General features: G+C 35.8%; 1 protein-coding gene across 3 annotated transcripts in view; it reads right to left on the reverse strand.

The window, feature by feature from the left end:
- Nucleotides 1-18,756, reverse strand: part of LOC146477637 (microtubule-associated serine/threonine-protein kinase 3-like) — a 35,249-nt gene extending 16,493 nt beyond the window's left edge. Inside the window, exons 1-16 of one of the 3 annotated variants that reach the window (XM_085113102.1) lie at nt 18,190-18,756; nt 14,753-14,986; nt 13,679-13,701; nt 10,913-11,025; nt 9,628-9,718; nt 8,924-9,014; nt 8,291-8,323; nt 6,488-6,534; nt 6,179-6,253; nt 5,755-5,830; nt 4,638-4,667; nt 3,771-3,851; nt 3,063-3,167; nt 2,431-2,529; nt 1,739-1,885; nt 488-576 (exon numbers count right to left, since the gene is read on the reverse strand). In XM_085113102.1, coding sequence (XP_084969228.1) covers nt 488-576; nt 1,739-1,885; nt 2,431-2,529; nt 3,063-3,167; nt 3,771-3,851; nt 4,638-4,667; nt 5,755-5,830; nt 6,179-6,253; nt 6,488-6,534; nt 8,291-8,323; nt 8,924-9,014; nt 9,628-9,718; nt 10,913-11,025; nt 13,679-13,701; nt 14,753-14,986; nt 18,190-18,462 — 1,607 coding nt within the window. In that variant the 5' untranslated portion in view covers nt 18,463-18,756. Of the gene's footprint in view, nt 1-487; nt 577-1,738; nt 1,886-2,430; nt 2,530-3,062; nt 3,168-3,770; nt 3,852-4,637; nt 4,668-5,754; nt 5,831-6,178; nt 6,254-6,487; nt 6,541-8,290; nt 8,324-8,923; nt 9,015-9,627; nt 9,719-10,912; nt 11,026-13,678; nt 13,702-14,752; nt 14,987-18,189 lie in introns of all 3 variants that reach the window. The other 2 variants (XM_085113103.1, XM_085113100.1) reach the window with 2 other exon arrangements.
- Nucleotides 18,757-18,776: the final 20 nt, after the last annotated feature.

Genomic DNA, 18,776 nt, shown 5'->3' on the forward strand with positions numbered 1-18,776 from the left:
AACCACAAACACAAGTATTCAGAACATGTCAGTTGCAAAACTTTATACTTTAGTGTAAATGTTTCTAGTCCGTGGCACCAAATGTGTACAAGAGTATTCCATGCAATAAGACTAATACTTCAAATGTTGTTTTCTGTTTTTTGATCTGTTATCATTCTTAGATGTTTAACTAAATGTACTCTTATTCGAATTTGTTTAAGTCGCAGAAAAGTTTAGGACACAGAACCTTATCTCTAGAATTTGAGGTGCTGTTGGCTTTCTGAAAATCTTAACTTTTTTACCCCCTACGTTAACAATATTTTTCATCCCCTTAAATAGAAAAGGTTTTATAATTTTTTTCAAAGTCACTAAGATTCACGGAGACAAAACACCAGATAAAAGGTCAGCTTTTGTTCACGATTCAATACAAATTTCTGATTTTCTGATATTCACCAAAAAAAATTAATGTACTTTGAGATACGAAAAAAACTATCTTCTGCCTTCTCACCCATAAGCTCCATTGCTAATAAGCTTTATGTATTCAAAATCATCTTCAGTTGGTTTTTCAAACACCGCAGGCGTGGTACTGTCATCTCTCTGAGGAAAAGAAATAACGAGTTACATCAATAAATTATAGTCAGCAGATGAGCTGCTCTTGACCAAGGTAAATTTGAGGAAAATGTTTAAGTATTACGTAACCCTAAACTATTACTTTGATGTTGCTGATCGTTGTTTAATAATTAATGTTGTTGTCTTGCAATGAAGTCATAAGTCTTTATGTCAGAGTATTTTCAATATCATACATGTAATTATCTTCTTCAAGGTGAATAATAATTAAGGGATGATCTTTAAAACGTCTACAACAACAGCCTTCACATGTGAATGTCCAAAGCTTGGTGACTGCTTGATAAAGGAAAAATCTATCTACAGTGCATCCCTGCCAGACTAGTCAAGGGAACTAATTGTTTATTTTTTTTTTTGTTTTTTTTTTTTGTTTTTTTTCACCAAAATTCACAAATCATTTCCTAATCAATATTGCAAGCAGACAAGACACACCCCAGATTTGGAATACATGTACATATATAACAAATCGACGGCAGTTTTCTCTGGTCTATACTCTTATAGACCATAAAATGACGTCAAAAAATGTTCAAAACTCAAGTGGAAAAGTTTTGGACATTTTATGGCGTCATTTTATGGTCTATAAGAGTATAGACCATAGAAAATTGCCGTCAATTTGTTTTTTACAATAACATGGAAAACGGACGAGTGGAATTGGCTATTTTTTTTCGTTGAGAAAGCCCGCTCTACATCTGATGTCATTTTTATTGTCTGTACTCTTATAGACAATAGCTACGAGCCAATCAGCGTATGGGAATTTGGACAGTTATTGTTACATATACCAGGTAAAAAAAAGTATGATGCATACCCAGTTTTTTACAGTTATGCTGCATTTTACATGTAGTAGGGATAGAAAAAGAAGCCAAAATTTCCATGTCAGTTACCCTCCTGAGTCTCGTCTCGAGAGACAAGACTCGCGTCTCTCAATAGGAGACACTCATCTCTCGAAACGAAACTCTCGTCTCTCGAGAAACAAGACGTGACTGCTTACTTACTCTTGAGCGGTACTGTAACATGAAAATAACTAATCAACAACATACACTGTTCATGTATTGTGTTGAGGCTGTTGGGATCTCTCGATCTGGTGCTTGCTTACAATGCAATGGAAATAAACAAATAAATAACATGCACATTTCACCTCTGGTGACTTTGGTCCAGGCTCCTCTGCTTGTACAAGTCCAAGTTTGACTTTAACATAACTGGTGATGTCGGTTTTATCGGGAACCTTCTCAAGAACTCTACCTTCTTCCTCTAGCTGATTATAAAAATCCTCAGGGCTAAATTCCTGTAAATAAATTTATATTTAAAATTGAGTAACTGGTTCCTAATATTAATTTCTAGACTTCCTGTCAGGTACTCTTGTCAGTCAGTAAGTAGTCAATCAGACAGCTAACCAACAAGCAAGTCAGTCACTTAGTTGGCCAGCCAGTCAGTCACCAATCGGCCAGTCAGTCAGTTATCCATTAAGTCTGCCAGCCAGTCAGTCCATCAGTCAGTCAGTCTGCCCATCTGTCCATCCCCCGGCCACCTGGCTGGCCAGTCAGTCAGTCAGTCAGTAACAAATGTGCCATCCAGTCAGCCAGCTTGTCAAACTGTTTGTCTATGAAAAGTCTGTCAGCCAGAGTCAGTAACATTTATTGCTAGCCAGCCAGTCAGTCTGACTAACAATTTTATTTCCAAAGTCTCTCTTTTTGCCATTCCTGGAGCACCCTAGAGGAAAGGAAATAAGGGACCCTGGGATTTAGGTTGAATTACTAAGCCAGTAATTGTCCTTATTCCCTTATGATATATAGGAACTCAACTGACGATTATTAGTTTTGTTCAACTTACAAGACATTCCAAGAGCCGTGCAGGCCTGGACATGATCATCAGCAGCTTCCTAACAATCTTCTTAACAGGTGAAATATCCAAATCTGTTTTCTGGTGAGCCTACAGTTGAACAAACGTATGAATCAACGAAATGAAGGTAGTGAAATGCAACTAACATCCGCACAATTTATTCCTGACTTCACACTCAACACCAAAACCAGCAAAACAAGAACACTTATAAATTACAACCTTAGAAGGCAGTGCTTAGAAATTAAATGATGATTAAAGCAACAAGTTAGAAATAGGGAATGATGTATTGTTCAGTAAGTGACACAGGTATACTCGGAAAAAAATCCGAGTGCTCCTATCAGGAGTCGAACCTAAGACCCTCCAATAACTAGTCCGGATGCTCTACCACTGAGCTACAGGAGACTCATGGGAGCTAAGGCCATTAAACTAGGTTCATGGGACAAACATCCTGGATACTGGTAGGATTGGAATGTCATGTGTGGCATATGCACGATGGAATAAATGTGATGGAATATTCCATCACATTTATTCCAAGTTAGAAATATTTTCCACTTTAAGAAGGCTTTTATTTGAGCATTCCCCTTTTACTAACCAACCAGCTCTTGGCTGCATTTGATTCTCACCTCAAACAGCAGTCTATCAAGCCTTTCGGACAGGTCATAGAAATACAGACTGGTCAAAGCACCATCCTGGGACTGTTTCAGAAGATCACGAGCTGCTTCGATAATCTGTACATCAACAAACAAATAAAAATGGCTGTTAATATTAATGTACAAAGTACAATGAATTATTTGACATTAAACTATTTGACAGTATTAAAAAATTGGTCCTTAGCTAGCATCTTCTAAAAACTCTCTTTGAAATAACATGTTAGACTTGCTTTACAAGGTTCATGTGTACATTGCATGCGAATTTGAACCACGATATTTACAGTTTTTAGGGCTTTGCGCGTGACGTGAACAGTAGTAACTTACATGTACTTTTGAGCAGTACTATAGGGCAATGAATTTCAAGATTCTTAAGACTAATGAATTCCTTGAAACTTATTTCAAATTTGGTATTTTTTCCATTTGAATGTCAAAAAGTGGCAGTAATTGTGGAGAAGATTCAACCTTCTATATTTCTTTTTTAATAAAATGGGGCGAATATTTGAGCAGGGGTGAAGATTAAGAAAATATAACTAGAAGCATATGATTTTGATCTTTGAAATGACTAACCATAAAACATTTCTTTCTTAGTCACAAAGTGTACAGAAACATACAGGTAACAAGGTGCTGGTCTCAAGTCAGCTAGCAATTTTTAGAACACAACAAAATTATATGGGAGCAAACCTGATTCCAAACAAAGTTCAAAACTCCATCACAGTAGCTATGATTGAGAGTTTTTTCTTCTGAGAATTCTTGTACTAACTCCTAAAAATACACAGACAATGCTGACATTTAACAATGGTCTTGTTAGAACTATTGTTTATTATACAGTGTGTACTTTTGATTAAGCTGTATCCTTTGGAAAAGCACTCAGGTTTTTAATTTTCTCTGTGTAAGAAAAAAGTTCACTTTCTATACACTCTATATAACTGACTTCTTAGTGCATAACTACATTTACAAATTTCCCAACTGTTCTTCTCTTTTACAACCTGTTCTTAGTTTTAGACTTGCTATTGGCCCCGGGGAAGGGGGGGGGGGGGTGGACTCCCATATGAAACAGATGGGGATGCTCGTCATCTCGCTTAGGGGTGTAAATTTTGGATTTTGATCTTGCTTAGGGTGTTCCGGGCAAAGCGCCAATATTTTAAGCCGCCAAGGTCTCGTTTAGGGTTCCGTGAAGAAACACAGAATTACGCGAAGAGAAACAGAAGTCAAATTTTCTTTTTAACTTGTTTTGTTTACCGCATTAGGGGTCAAAATTTCCTTAAGCCATGCCCAGATTGGTCTCCTTTAGGGGTCACAAAAAGCTTGAGCCACGCCCAGATGGTCTCCTTTAGGGGTTAAATTCAAAATTTCCGACGAGCATCCCCGTCTGTTCCATATGGGAGTCCCCCCCCCCCCCCCCCCCGGGCTATTTGCCATGTACTGTTCTGAATTTTTTTTCTGGCTACAAGATACATGTAGCTACATGTATTCACATTCGTGCAGACATTCATGTAAACAAAGCAATACCACTTTAATTTACTATTAACAACAGTTATAAGTTCTTACATTCAAGTTCTCCTCCATCTGGGTGATAGCCTGCCAATAACCAAAACAAAATCATCAAGAGAGCAGTTTTCAATAGACCATTTCTGAGTTGCTTTGAACCTCATTATGAAAGCGAGGCTAAGTGCACAGTTTTTGTTATAAAAATTAGTTTTCATTCATATGCAAACAAAACTAATTTTCATACAAAAAGTTTTGCACTTAGCCTCGCTTTCATAGCGAGGTTCACAGCAACTTGGAAATGGCTTATTGAGTGTCGTAAAACCAAAACCAAATGAAAGTAATTATTTGGCCAATCAGCACATAACAATGAACCAACAAGAATTCAAAGCAAATACATGTATGTGGCATAAAGCACAGGAAAACTGACTTGCGTTCAAGGTAAGATTGGTTTTTGATTTGTCCCTCATTGGTTCAGAATGTAGCACGAGTTTTGTCAACCAATCACAGAGCACAGTAAAGCAAAACCAAAGCAAAGGCAAGATTACTTTTGACACTCAATTGAAAACTGCTCTAAATTGCAGTTATGTGCAAAATGCATTTGGTAATACATGATCCCATGTTATAATAAAATAATCATCAAAAGTATGCTACCTTTCAGTTACTAGTCACTATAAAAATACCAGACTGATACACAATGATCATTGTAAAGAATCCTACAGAAAGTACTGTAATAAGGCTGCCCAGAAAATGTTTTCAATCAAACCACAGGTTTAACTAGTAGTATAAAGCACTTAATAATATGCATTAGGTACATAACAGTGGGAACAGTTTTTATCATGGCTCTAGAGCTTGAAGACCATTATTTTTAATGAATCTGAAACCATGTTTAAATAGTAAGAGTTCATAATCGTCATCATTGTCATCATTTCAAAGTCATATCAATTATATTGAAAACTGTGATTACTTCCTTTCCATAAATTAATAAACAATCAGATGTTCTGAAAACAGACCTCCAAACCTTTCACAAGTGTCGATCTTTCATGACTCAGTTATTGGTTCTAGCCTTTGTTTTTCCTTTTCTTTTCTTTTTTCCTCAAAGAATTGTCCTCATGAATTCAGGCTTTAGTTTAAAGCTGTTGATGTAACTTGCAATGCACTAATAATAAAAATTTCTTACCCTTGGAAATCTTTCTCTGTAAAGGTTATTTAACAACTGAAGTTCATCCTCTGGGATAACCACTGATCTTCCAGGACTGTAGGGAGAAAAATAATAATTTAATTACCGAAACTCACAATCATTAAATGGATGTAGACAAGTACTGGGGTCAAAGTCAGGCAATGAATTTTATGTCTTGGCTGTGTAAGTATTATGGCCTTGATCAATCTCGTCAGTCATTACACAGGGTGACTTTTTAATACCAGCCAAATTGAAATACTTTGTCGCAAAACCTGGCCTCAAAACCACCAACTCTCCAATCTTCCGACTGTTCAATCAAAAGTTCAATGTACTTCTCAAGCCTCCATGGATATTAACGTAGACATAGCCTTTACTTGAGTTTGGCTCAACTGCAGTGTGAGTTTGTGTAGCAAGCTTTTCTTACCTTAGGCTTCTTGACCTCTGTCTTGGCTTGGGTGACTTACGACCTCCACTGTCATCATCTTGATCACTTTCAGCGCTGAAGAGAGAGCAAAAATAACAGTTCAAGAACCAGGTTTTCTTACTTAAGTGCCCATCCTCAAATATGCGCTCCCATGGTGCCATAAAGGTGAAACAGTAGGCTAGTAAACAAACTATCTGCTAGTAAACGAACAAGCCTTGGCATAATGACCAGTGGAACTAATTGTCATACTTCTTTTTAAGAGCTACATGTACATGTACTGAAGTCTGTGATACAAATTTATGCTGTTACCTGAAATGTTGCCCATAGTTATACTCATCATTGTAAGGCAACCCAATCTGCAACTGTAATCACAACAAGATGATTATTACATAAATAATTAAAAGCACACTGAATGTTACTTTTTAAACCATGCTTAACATAATTATATATATAAAAGAAACATTTTTCTCTGTACCACTATACGTGTATTACTTCATGTCTGCACTACTATACATTACTGAACCTAGACTGGGTGTAGATGGAAAATGTGGGTTAATTTAAAGAGGATGAGTTGACCAGGTCTACACGGTTTTTCAGCAGGAAAAATCAAGAAAAGTCAAGTCTTCTGGTTTCTGGAAGTTGCTTTCTTTGGCTTCCACCTTTTAACATGTATTTCTATCCTTGCTAGCAAGTGTTGGGTCCATTTTGTAAGCCTAATGGAAGCTAGGGACAGAATGACCATCAATTTTAAAATCTGCCAGCTGGGCCCTAATCCACACCTCTCTCTCTTACAGTTGTATCTCTTGTCCAACCCAGCTCCACTCCCCTTAACCCAAGTTCTCACTTGGCCCTGCTAGCAGTACATTGAACATCATTATTTGTCAATTAACAGTCTATTCAATGGAAAATGATCATCCTTTCACAAGGTTCGCACACTTTTTCAGGAACAATTTTCCAGTTTTTCTAATTTTTCCAGGGATCACAAAGTTTTTTCCAGGACCCATAATGCACATAAATTAAGAATTTTTAAGTTGTTAGATGTTTCCATCTGGCTGGTCCTCAATGTCTTTCAAGAAAACTTAATTACTTGAGTTCAGAGATTTCCAGGATTTTTTCAGACCCTCATAACATTTTTGAAGGACTCTCTAGTCGTGGAAAATACTTCTGTCAAGTACTTTCCTGGAACCTAACGAACCCTGTTTCACCTTGGGCAATGTTTTATTTGTTTAATATTAACTTTATTTTATTAATTTTTGTTTTTGTAATAGCAAAAGAAAGAGAGAAAAAAACATAGAATTGAGAACTGCTTTTACACTGTACATACAGTGTTTTCAGCAAATTTTCACCTGGAACTGATAATTGCCCATGCACTAGAAACAACAAGATGCCTGCTATACTGGCATTAGGCATGATGCTGGGGCTGATTCATTTATTCCAACTGTATGCTTCGCCGATTGATAAAACTATCCTTGCTAATGGAATAGTTTGAGTCACGAAGATCGCGTTACGTTGTTTCCCTTGTGTTACGCGATTCAGACTATCACCGAAAATTTGTGAAATTCCATCACGATAACATAAGCTTCTCAATGACCTCTTTTCAGTCTCGTGTCGTGGTCTAAGACTGTCAAACAAAGCACGATTCCTTCACCAGGAATTCACCAATTTCCATCATTTTACATGTCAGGTGCTTCGTAGAAGTTATTCTTTCGATTCACCGCTTCAAAATGGTGAAATTTCCGTTTGAAAACGGCACACTTGAGTCCACAACATGTCAACAATATGGCGCAACAATTTAATCTGTTTTTAATAAATATATCAAATGATGTGTTGACGTCAGACAGGTAGGGGTGAGTGGGTCCCCTCCCTCGCGATATAAGCGACAAGAATGGATTTTGATTGGCCTGCTGTTGTTGAAGACAATCAGAACAATACATCCCGAGTAGGAGAGGGGAGAGTTTAATGAATAAATTAATGTACACATTTGTGGCTACGACGAAGAAAAAAAAAAAAGAAATCGACCCGTTTTTAGACACGGTATGCCCCCTCAGGGCATCCCGCGTAATTAACTTACACTGTAACTCTTATTAAGAAAACAACAGCAAGAAACTGTACCTGATGAAGTTTTTCTTGTGATGATGCCAAGGACTAAAACAAAAAAAGTAAAATAATACAATTTTATTGGACAAGTATATAATTCTTTAGTGCCACTCACCACTAAAGTTAATATCAAATTAATAATTATTATTATTATTACAACTGTAGTAATAAGATTTTTAATTGGGACATCATCTTACAGTCAACTAGTCTATTCTAACCTAGTTACATGTGGTTAACAACTGATCTTCAATACATGTATCTCATCCTGAACTAATGTCTTTTAGTAATGTATACAAAATGATTGGGGCCTCATGTTACATCTGACTGGGAAGGAGTTGGTAAATCACATAGTTATTACATAAAAAATTAGTTATACGTTTCTGAAGCCACTTGTCCCTCATATATAACATGAATGCATTCTATGTTGTTCAGACATTATTTATTAACTGTCTTGGCAATACAAATCCTTTTTTATAAAAGTGAGAGATCAAAAATCAAATGAGAGTTTCGCGTCTAAATCAGGGCAAAAGCTGGATATCTGATTGATAGACCTTAATATTTTTCTTTGGGCTCTTAGTTTACAAATTTATTGCTATTTAAATAAATTAGTTTACAATTTAAATCTTAGTTCAAATTCTCAAGACTCACAGAGTAAGATGACGAGCAAGGAGTGTGTGTTCCATATCCAGAAGATGACGTCAGTGAAGCTACTGACCAGCGCCGACCCCCAACATCAGCTCTGTAGGAAGACAAACGATTACACTGAAACTCACACTCACGCACAGGTAAACCACACAGTTAGATCTTCATGCTTTTAGTTCAAATATCATTGATATTTGAACACTATTTTCCATACAATTTATGTATTACAGTTAATTAAAAATTTGCAAGTAATTTGTTTAAACATCAAGCAATGCATCTTCAATGATCAATCCTTTTATTCTCATGGCCCATACACTGTACATTTGAGCTACATGTAGTACCCGTATAAGTGATATTGTACAGGGAAATTACATCCTCTTGCTGCTGGTTGAAGGCTTATTATCTTCTACAGCATCAGGCAACTATGGGCGTTACTCAATACTAACCCCAACCCCAACCCTAGATGGGCTGCTAGTTCACCACAACGTTACCATTTTGTCAGGTTAAATACATACATTCTAAGTGATGTGTGATATAGTAATTTTAAGTACAGCTGTAAACCCAAAATTAATCCTGCTTTGAAGATGTGGGACCTGGCATACAGAGAGCTTGTACCTTGACCTTTACTCGGAAAGGTTAAAGGCATGTACTATTATAACTACCGGTATTATAAGTTCTAATCATGACATCAACCATTGCCAATTTCTTACCTCCTAACATTTGAAAAGGCAAAATGAGCTCCCGCTGACGTGCAGTTTGAGGAGGAGTGAAAGCTGGGACTGCCAACTGGGCTGTCAGTACCTTGGAAAAGAATGATCAAATGAATACACATTTATTAATACATGTAACTTAACAAAACATAAATTAACAGACTTATCTGAGTTTAGATCATGACAGTAACATCAACAGTGCTAATAGAACAATTTGAAATTATTGTTCAGAGATAAATGAATACTTTGCAAGTGGGTCATATCCACTCCCGTCCAAGGGAAATGGCAAATTTTTCTAAATCGCTAACTATGAACTGGGAGACCACATGTGATATACCATTTAAAAGGTATTTTCTGGGGTGTGCTATAAATCACACCAACAGAGATGGAGGAGGTCACATATTAGAGTGAGAAAAGTCCAAAACAAAAGAAGAAAAACATTGAAAATTTTCCTATTCGTTGTACATATTGGGTTTCCCCCTAAACTATAGCTTAATGTACAGCTCTCAGTGCATTGCTTGTTGTAAGATATCAACTGGACCCTTAACGTACAAAGGAAAAAAAATCCAAAAGCTTGAGGGGTGGTAAATCAAGTCTCATATAGGAGGGGGGGGCATGATTTTATGCCTTCAATTTATAGATCTTTCAAAGATCTTTTGGTTGTGCAAATTTCACACAAACTGACCAAATACTGAGCTCATAATTGCGTCTTGTGCCATATGGTACTCTTGGTTGGGAAAGGGTTAAGTAAAAATTATCACCCAGGCAGTTCTTGAGGCACATGTGTGATACAGCATTACATGTAAATCTAAAGTCAAAAGCCTTTACTTGAAAAATTTAAGACTGGAGAACATTCTGCAGTTGAAGCTGACAAGGACATTACAAGAAGACTTGTCAGAATTTAAACATGGTGCCAGAAAGTACTAACTAAAGATGTCAACATCTTTACACACACTTTCAGAAAAAAACATTTGAAGGATCATCGACACAACAACCTAATAAAAGTTATTTGGCTAAAACATACATGCATTGGATATTTTAAAAATCTGTTCCTCAAACGTCAAAGTTTCCCTTAAGCTCTCCTCTCAGAAACACATATTGGCTTCTAAGACCAGGTAATACAATATCCACACAATTTATTTTGTAGCAAAAAGATTATTGGGTGTACATGGAAATCTTATGATTGGGGGGGGGAGGGGGTGAGGGGTGCACAAAATAGATGATGCAAGTTAACTAGAATACTATACATGTATTATCCTTGTACACGAATACATGAAGCACACACCTTGTGAAAATGGTGAGGAAAAAGGTGAATAAGGACGGCTGGAGCCTACTGGAGGCATAGCGCTTGTCGTAGTAAAACTTCTACCAGCCTTCCGTGTTCCAGCATTGAAGGAGCTGAGAATAATGAAAAAATTAAAATTATTTAATTATTGATATATTGTATATGTATTCTTTTTCTAATGGTCTGGATAAAAGCAGTGAGGAAATTAATTTTAAGAAAAACACAACACTCCTGAGTTTTACAGACATATTTCAGCAGTTGCCTATGCCATCTTCAGTGTGAAATTTGTTGTTCATTTCACACTGAAGATGGCAGAGGCAACTGCCGAAACATGTCTGTAAAACTCAGGAGTGTCGTGTTTTTCCTATTCTTTTCTCTGTCTGTGACAAAGATACGCTTGGCATTTTTTTTTATTGGTTAGGATAACTACATGTAATTACAGTGGAACCCCAATTTTACGATCATCGATCTAACGATATTCCCGATTTAACAATCAACATTCTGTGTCCCGGCAACAGTTATTTATAAATCGGGAGTTTGTTTACAACAACATCCCGATTTAACGATATGATTTTGCTGTCCCCTTGCCATGTCGTAAAATCAAGATTCCACTGTAGTTACTTTTCTGGATCAAATTAATCTAGGTTAGAACAAACTGACAGAGGTTCAAAACAAACTGACCTAAAAACAAATTAACCTACATGTACAATGTACCAATTTTCATTCCTTCAAAAGAAATTCATGAATTTAAAGATATTACTAAGCTAAAAGTTTTTATTATAAACATTCTCAAAATGGAGGCTTAAATTATTCCTGGATATGCTGAATTTTTTTTAGTCAGATAATGAAATATAGAACTTGTAGATCTTATCAAAAGCACATCCACTGGTTGATTAAACTGGCTATGTACATGCATGCAGGAAGTACACCTCTAGCACATGAACAAGCAATCACAAATTAAAACTATTCAAGCACTGACAGTGAGAAAAATTCCACGTGAATTGGCTTTGTTTTCTCAAATTATAAAACAATTCATTGCATACGAGAGAACCAACTCAGAGTAATCTACAGCATACAAACATTTTTGTTCAGTTAATTTACACAATGTAATCTGTATAGACTGAATGTAATTCTGTAAAAGACCCACCATATGTTCCAGCTAAATACTGTATATAGGTTTTGAATTACAACTATGTAATACAGTGTACCTTTTAATATACATACATGTATTGTAGTCACTATTTTTTTCATGTCACAATATCAATACATGTATCTACCAACTTTGGATCTTCACTTTAAAATATTTTTAGGCGTCAGAACGAATAGGAGCTGTGACAGCAGCCAAATTATGCCACATTATTTTAGTTGAAATAAATTCACTTTTCCGCATGGCATTTAAATGTATCATGGTGAACATTTAACAAGAACAGCAATAGCATTTTCACAGCAACACCTGTTCACAATCTTCAAATTTCCAAGCTTAGAAAAGAATCCAATTTTCAAAGGTTTTAAATTGTCAATAATACTACCACAAACCTTCTGATGTTGATGTTCATGGTGTCAAAAGTTTAAAAATTTGAATAGAAAAAAAAAGACCTGAAATTGTCCTTATTAGGCAATACAGGTGCAAGATAGTAGTCTCTCAAAAAGTCACCAAAGCAGATGGACTGCTAGAAGAAAATATCATCATCGAGACTCTCCAACGAATATTCCTTTAAGTATATTGATTTGTGCACATATAGGTTGTTATCATGTAGATGTTTGACTCTGATTCAAATTAGCATACGACACTACACCTGACAACTGATAAATATGGTTAATTTTACAGGAAAACTACCATTTCAAAGAGTCTAAAATGTAAAAAATGTGAAAAGGTGAAAACAAAAATTACAATAATATTGTCAAGAAGTTGAAATAGAGTAACTATACTAACAGTAATTCAAGCTTTTATGGCAAAATAATTTCACTGTGGAGAACACTGAAAGTGGCCCCTAATGTAGTTTCATATTATACAGTCATATATATGCATACAGCTTACATTATATTAGACTTACTAATAATCTCCAGACTGGAGGCGAGTTTTTAATGTCAAAATTGATTGTCAAAATACCCCACATGTAGAACGTACAGTATGCAATGTTCAGTAATCAAAGAAATATCATGTTACAAGTACAGTACTGTATGTACTTTACTGTGGGTTCATGTTTTTTCTTACTGCAACAATTAGTGATAAAATAAATTTAAACGAAAGTTAAGCACAGTAACAGACCTATTATTAATAAATAACCGATAAATGGACTACATTTTACAGCAGTTTAATGTACATGGTTACAACAAATGAGTATGCTTTATATAATTATGTACTAGGTGAATTTTTTAAAATGGGTCCGCTCAACTCAAGTCAAGCTTGCTTGAGAGTGGTGCAGATTGTTTTTAGGCATTGTCTACAAAGTAGCCAATGTAAAAACATAAGGTACAAGTGTAGTCATTTTTCCCTTTCCTCTCTATTCTTTCTCCTTTCTTTCCCATCTCTCTAAACCTTCTCCCAGGCCAAAACAATCTGTATTTTGGCATCATTCCATAGATTATAAGTGCTCTAGTTTTGATCAGACACCTTTTCAATAAAATAATACTCAGCTAGATATACCAGCAGCTTTCGCCTCAGTTTACAGAAAAGACTGTGGCTTCACAACAATGTTGGATGAAATATTTACCTGCTAAATTCGTGTCTATTACTAAGAAAACAATAATGGATCGACTTCCTACCTGGGCCTCCGACTGATGTCACTCTGAAAATTAAACAAAATAAAATGCCAATCAAATTACTGCAGATCGTGATAAAATCCCACTAAAGTCATTAAGCTTTGATAAATCCATCCCCACAAGTAAAGTAGTGTCTTTGAGTCACTTTCAAATTCAGAATAGCTAATGACCTCTACAGTATTTTGTTACAGTTGCTGAAAATAACAGCTGCAAGTTAGCATCTACGACAGTCCAGTGACAGCACAATCAGGTTACCAGCTGATATCCACGACAGAAGTACATTTGCAACTAACATTGAAATACGTTGCCATTAAACAAATGTACAATTGTATACAGTGCCTGTACATACAAGTTAATATTAAAATTTATTTAAATTCACTCCAGGTGGTTTTCATTACTAAATGATCTTGATATTGATATGTCTCCTGATAAAATAATTGAAAGCAGCCTCAGTAGACAAAAAGGATGCATAGAATCCAAATTTGTTCAAATTAGCTTAAAATGGCTTGCATAGGTCATATTATTTAGAAACATAGTTTTGTACTTATTAATTATAATATTTTAATTTTGATTTGCTCTGTTCAAACCAAAAAAAAGGTACATTACCATGCACCAGTGATGACAATAACTACAAAAAATGTTTAATATTGCTAATTAATGCACAAATTAACATATTAAGATCAAATGCACAGTATTACTAATAATCTAATGGATAGATTTCAGGCCTAATCAGTCATCATGCCAAACAAGAGCTGGGCGGAGGAGGCAAAAGAATAGCTCTGCTCATTCCTAACAAAAGTCTCCCCACCTAATTATTATTCTTGCACCTACATGTAGCAATTTCCTTTGCATTGCTCATCACTTGATAGATTGCCTGGAAAAAACCCTAAAAGACTCCTGATAAATTGCTAGATTCTCCTTCTAAATTGCCTTGTATTTGCTCGTGACACAAAAGGAGAATTTGACCTTACATCAAAAGTCACTTAGGAGCTTATTCCATGCACCCTTTCAATAATTACTTTTGTTTTGGTTTTGTGACACTCAATCAAAAACTGCTCCAACAAGTTGTTCACTTACACAGCTTCCAGTGAGGTTAGGTTCTGAGCTTCCCAGTGAAGGATTTGCTCTCATGCGCACCAAATTAGATGACTCATCAAGTCTTTGTGATGGGAAACCAAAACTCTCCCTCCTCTTAGCTCTTCCGTCTCCAAATTCATCTGAATACCTTGAACGACCGAGCTTGAAATTTCGCGGCAAGGAGGAGAAAACTTCTGAATTTAAATCAGTACTGTTGTCTAGTTCTGAGTCAGACTGCAATAAAAATAAAAATTTATGTGAACATTTGCAACTTGAATTTAGGTTTAACTTATCTCCCAAGAGTTCTTCCAAACCTGATTAGCTAGCACCCCCAACCAGTTTTTGCTTGCCTAATGCCTTTCAACTTTTTGTTGAAATTAATGAGCACTCATCTGTCAAGGGTATATGAACTCAATTACCTCTCCATGTGGACGCAAGTCCCAACGTGCAAATGCCACTCTTTTTCCTTTACAAATTTTTGAGTATTCATTTTGTTTTAATTTAGGTCTTAATCCAGGGGCGGTGCCTCGCATGGGATGTTCGTCCTGTTGCACCTGCCCCTTTTGAGTCTTGCTTCTTTCTTTTTAATTTACATTATTTATTTACATTATATATTATAAGTGGAGCACCCAATAAAGCTGTTAAAAATTTTTTTAAAAAATTTAAGGATAATTACACTGTATCATGACAGCTTATACACTGCAGACCTGTTTTGTTCACAGGATTAGTGCTTATCAGGCTTTAAACAACTTGACCCTGGTTATTGTATAATCCATCGACAGGATTAACACAGTGTAGGTGTAAAACCAGGATATCAGACTTTGAATTTTGGGGTTTAACCGTTTGATCCCTAATACAAAAAAAAAATTATCTTGTCTTGTCCCCATACTTTTGTTATGAAAGAACAGGGGAGAAAATATTAAATACTCTCCTTGGGTGATCTTAATTCTCATGACCTTAGGGGTTGAATAAGCATTGATATTACAAGGAGAAATTTGATGCTGATCACTGTTAGGGCTTAAAGGGTTTAACAGACATTCCCATGTACATGAACATGCAGGTGCACGTAAGAAACTGCAGATGAGATTACCAATTCCTAGACACATTTTTTTACAATGTAATACACACATTGTTTAGCGAGGGACAAGTTTAGATCTCCAAACTGAGAATCTTTTTTGGTACTATGATTGCAATTTTTCAATTTTTTATTTATTTATTTATTTATTTATTTATTTATTTATTTATGTATTTCTTCCTTTCTTTCTTTCTTTCTTTCTTTATTTATGTATTTATTTATGTACTTATTTATTTATTTATTTATTTATTTATTTATTTATTTATTTATTCATTCACCACAACATACATTCATAGAAAGTTACAGTGAATAATAGACTAAGATCTTACATAAGTTTACAGTGAATAATAATAGAAAAAGAAGAAGTAAGAAGTGGCGAGGAGACCTCCAGAAACCCCCGGGCTTGTACTGAGAGGTCTCCTCGGAGATATATATGTTAGGACTGTAAGACTAGTAAAGACATTGTATTTAGATTTTTTAACATACGGTGGTAAGACTATAAAGACATAAGAGAGTCGGACGTTTCATACAATTAACTAAGGAAACCAAGAAGCTTTCTTTTGAAGTTGGATAGACTAGGGAAAGACGTAATTGATAATGGCAAAGCATTCCATACTTTTGGCCCTCTAAAGAGTACAGTAAATTGCTTGATATTAGTTCGGCAGGTGTGAGGTCAAAAATGAGCTGAGGTTCTACTTTATGGACAAACCCATACCTCCCAAAAATTTTATAAGTTACAGTGTACATTGTTTGAACTAGTAGCCTTGCAACCAATTTCTTGCCCACCCAATCGAGTTGATGTTGTTTACCATGAAAAGGCCTATCTTTCTACGATGAAACAAAATTTTGTATGATGTTGTGAACGTACAAAAGAGAATTTTCATCTCTGCACTACTCAGGATTACTTACATTGTACAATAGTTTTAATAATGTTTTTGCAAAGAAATCTGTTAGCTTTTTAGCTCCTGTGAACAACTTTTTTGAGGAACAAAAGCTTTGTTTTTGTCAACAATAGCCAACTCAATATTTGCATTGTCTAGTCTGGCGTCAGAAAATTGAGCATTTATGTAAATTTGAAGACTGAAAAAAAAAGTAGATCAATAAAGTCCCAAATTTAGGAAGTCTTTAATTTATCAAGCATTTCTCTTTATCTTGGGAATAAATTCATAATATTTAAAATAGAACAACTAGCAACCAAATTTTCTAAAATAATAATTATTCAAAATTTTAATTAATACTGCCGCTAAATCGCGCTAATGTGCAACTGTAATTTGCATGATAAATAACTCTGCTCGCTTCAACCTAATCTAGTCTGTATTATGTGCGAATATACGCCACATAAACCTGACAATTGCAAGCTCTTTGTTTAATCCATCCGAAAAATTTCCCACCTTTAACTACCATCGCAAAACCCTTCTTCACACGAAAGAGCTTTTTCTGATTATTTATAGCGGGTTGTTTACAACCGTAGTGGCAACAACTCTTTCGCGGTTGAATAGATTTCTAGAGTTGTACGGCCACTTAAAAATGTACATGAAATAGGGAGCGCGATCGATCGACAGTTCAACATTTTTTAATACATACTCCAAAAATGCGTGATCCGAATAACAGGGCAACTAGGTGGTTTCAATAAATAGACGATAACAAAGACGTATTCTGGTCTAGCACGAAGCACACCTATTAACGCGCGGAAATAGACGAAAGAACCAAAAGGAAATAGCCAGCCAAAAATAGAACCAGAGGCGATCAACCGCTGTTTTATAATTCTGCCAAATTTCATACGAAAAAGACAGATCTATTCAGCAAAACTATATTTGCTCATGATAAAATAGTTGCGGGAAAATGTGTTTGATCTTTATGCGTGAAGAAATACTTAGATCTGGCCAGATAACATTTAGGATTTAAGAGGTGAAATATTGACCAAAGACAATTAAGCCCACCAACGTAAACATTCATGGGGATAAATCAAATAAACGTGAAACACGCTTCAATAAACTGCCGAATTTAAGCCAAAAACAAACCGAATTTTGAATGATTAAAAAAGATTAGGATATCAGGCGAAAGATGTTTTGCAAAAATTATATTTTCGGAGATAATTTGGTGTCTTGAGTTTCCTACCGTGTTGTCTGCCTAGGAAACATAAAAATGTATTCATAACAAGGCAAACAAAACCAATAAACCTTTTCAAAAATTGAAAATATTTGTGAAAAACAATTGTAGCTAAAATGAAAGACTTCAGTAAATTACCTGACGTACTGTAGGTGTTTTGTCCGAACATGAAATTCGGCCGGAAATAATTTGCCAAAAACGCCGCATCGATTGCGTACAGCAAGCTTACAGTCCAGGAGCTTACGTTGCTTACCTCGTCCGCTGAAAATTCTTCGCGTAATTTCACAATGGAGTGCATCAAAAGTTCTCTTTCCTTGTCATCTTTAACGTTGTAATCATGTTCCAAATCGTCTTCGGTGAGCGCTTGAAAATAGCCGATAGATACATCGTCTGGAAACAAAGCGATCAAGTGTCCCAGAGATTCTTTCTCCAAAAACGCACGGAGCGACAAGTCTCTGTCTTCGCTGGTTGTGCTACCCTCGCTTTCCGTACGATAGGCTGCTGTAGAGCTATCAAGCCCCTCCATAGTGCTTCTATGATCTCCTTAAAACTCTTTCATTTTTACTGTCGTCCAAGCGAAGCTACACCTTATTCAAAACCATGGCCGTGTTGCCTCACACATAACACGACTCGCACACGAGACGTCCCCCATCAGTTTCTTTTCCCAATGAACATATTCCGCAAGGCGTTAAAACGACACATGTCATGAAAAAATGAATCCTTTTGGTAACGACAACAGCACTCGATAAAGGCAGGAAAGTGAAATTACTCTTACAGTCCTTCTCGTGAACCGAGAATTTTTGTCAGTCATTGATTAACGTGGAAAAGGTGTAAAATATG

This window comes from Pavona decussata, unplaced genomic scaffold (genome assembly GCF_977016875.1).
Source record: "Pavona decussata unplaced genomic scaffold, jaPavDecu1.1 SCAFFOLD_69, whole genome shotgun sequence".
Lineage (NCBI taxonomy): Eukaryota > Metazoa > Cnidaria > Anthozoa > Scleractinia > Agariciidae > Pavona > Pavona decussata.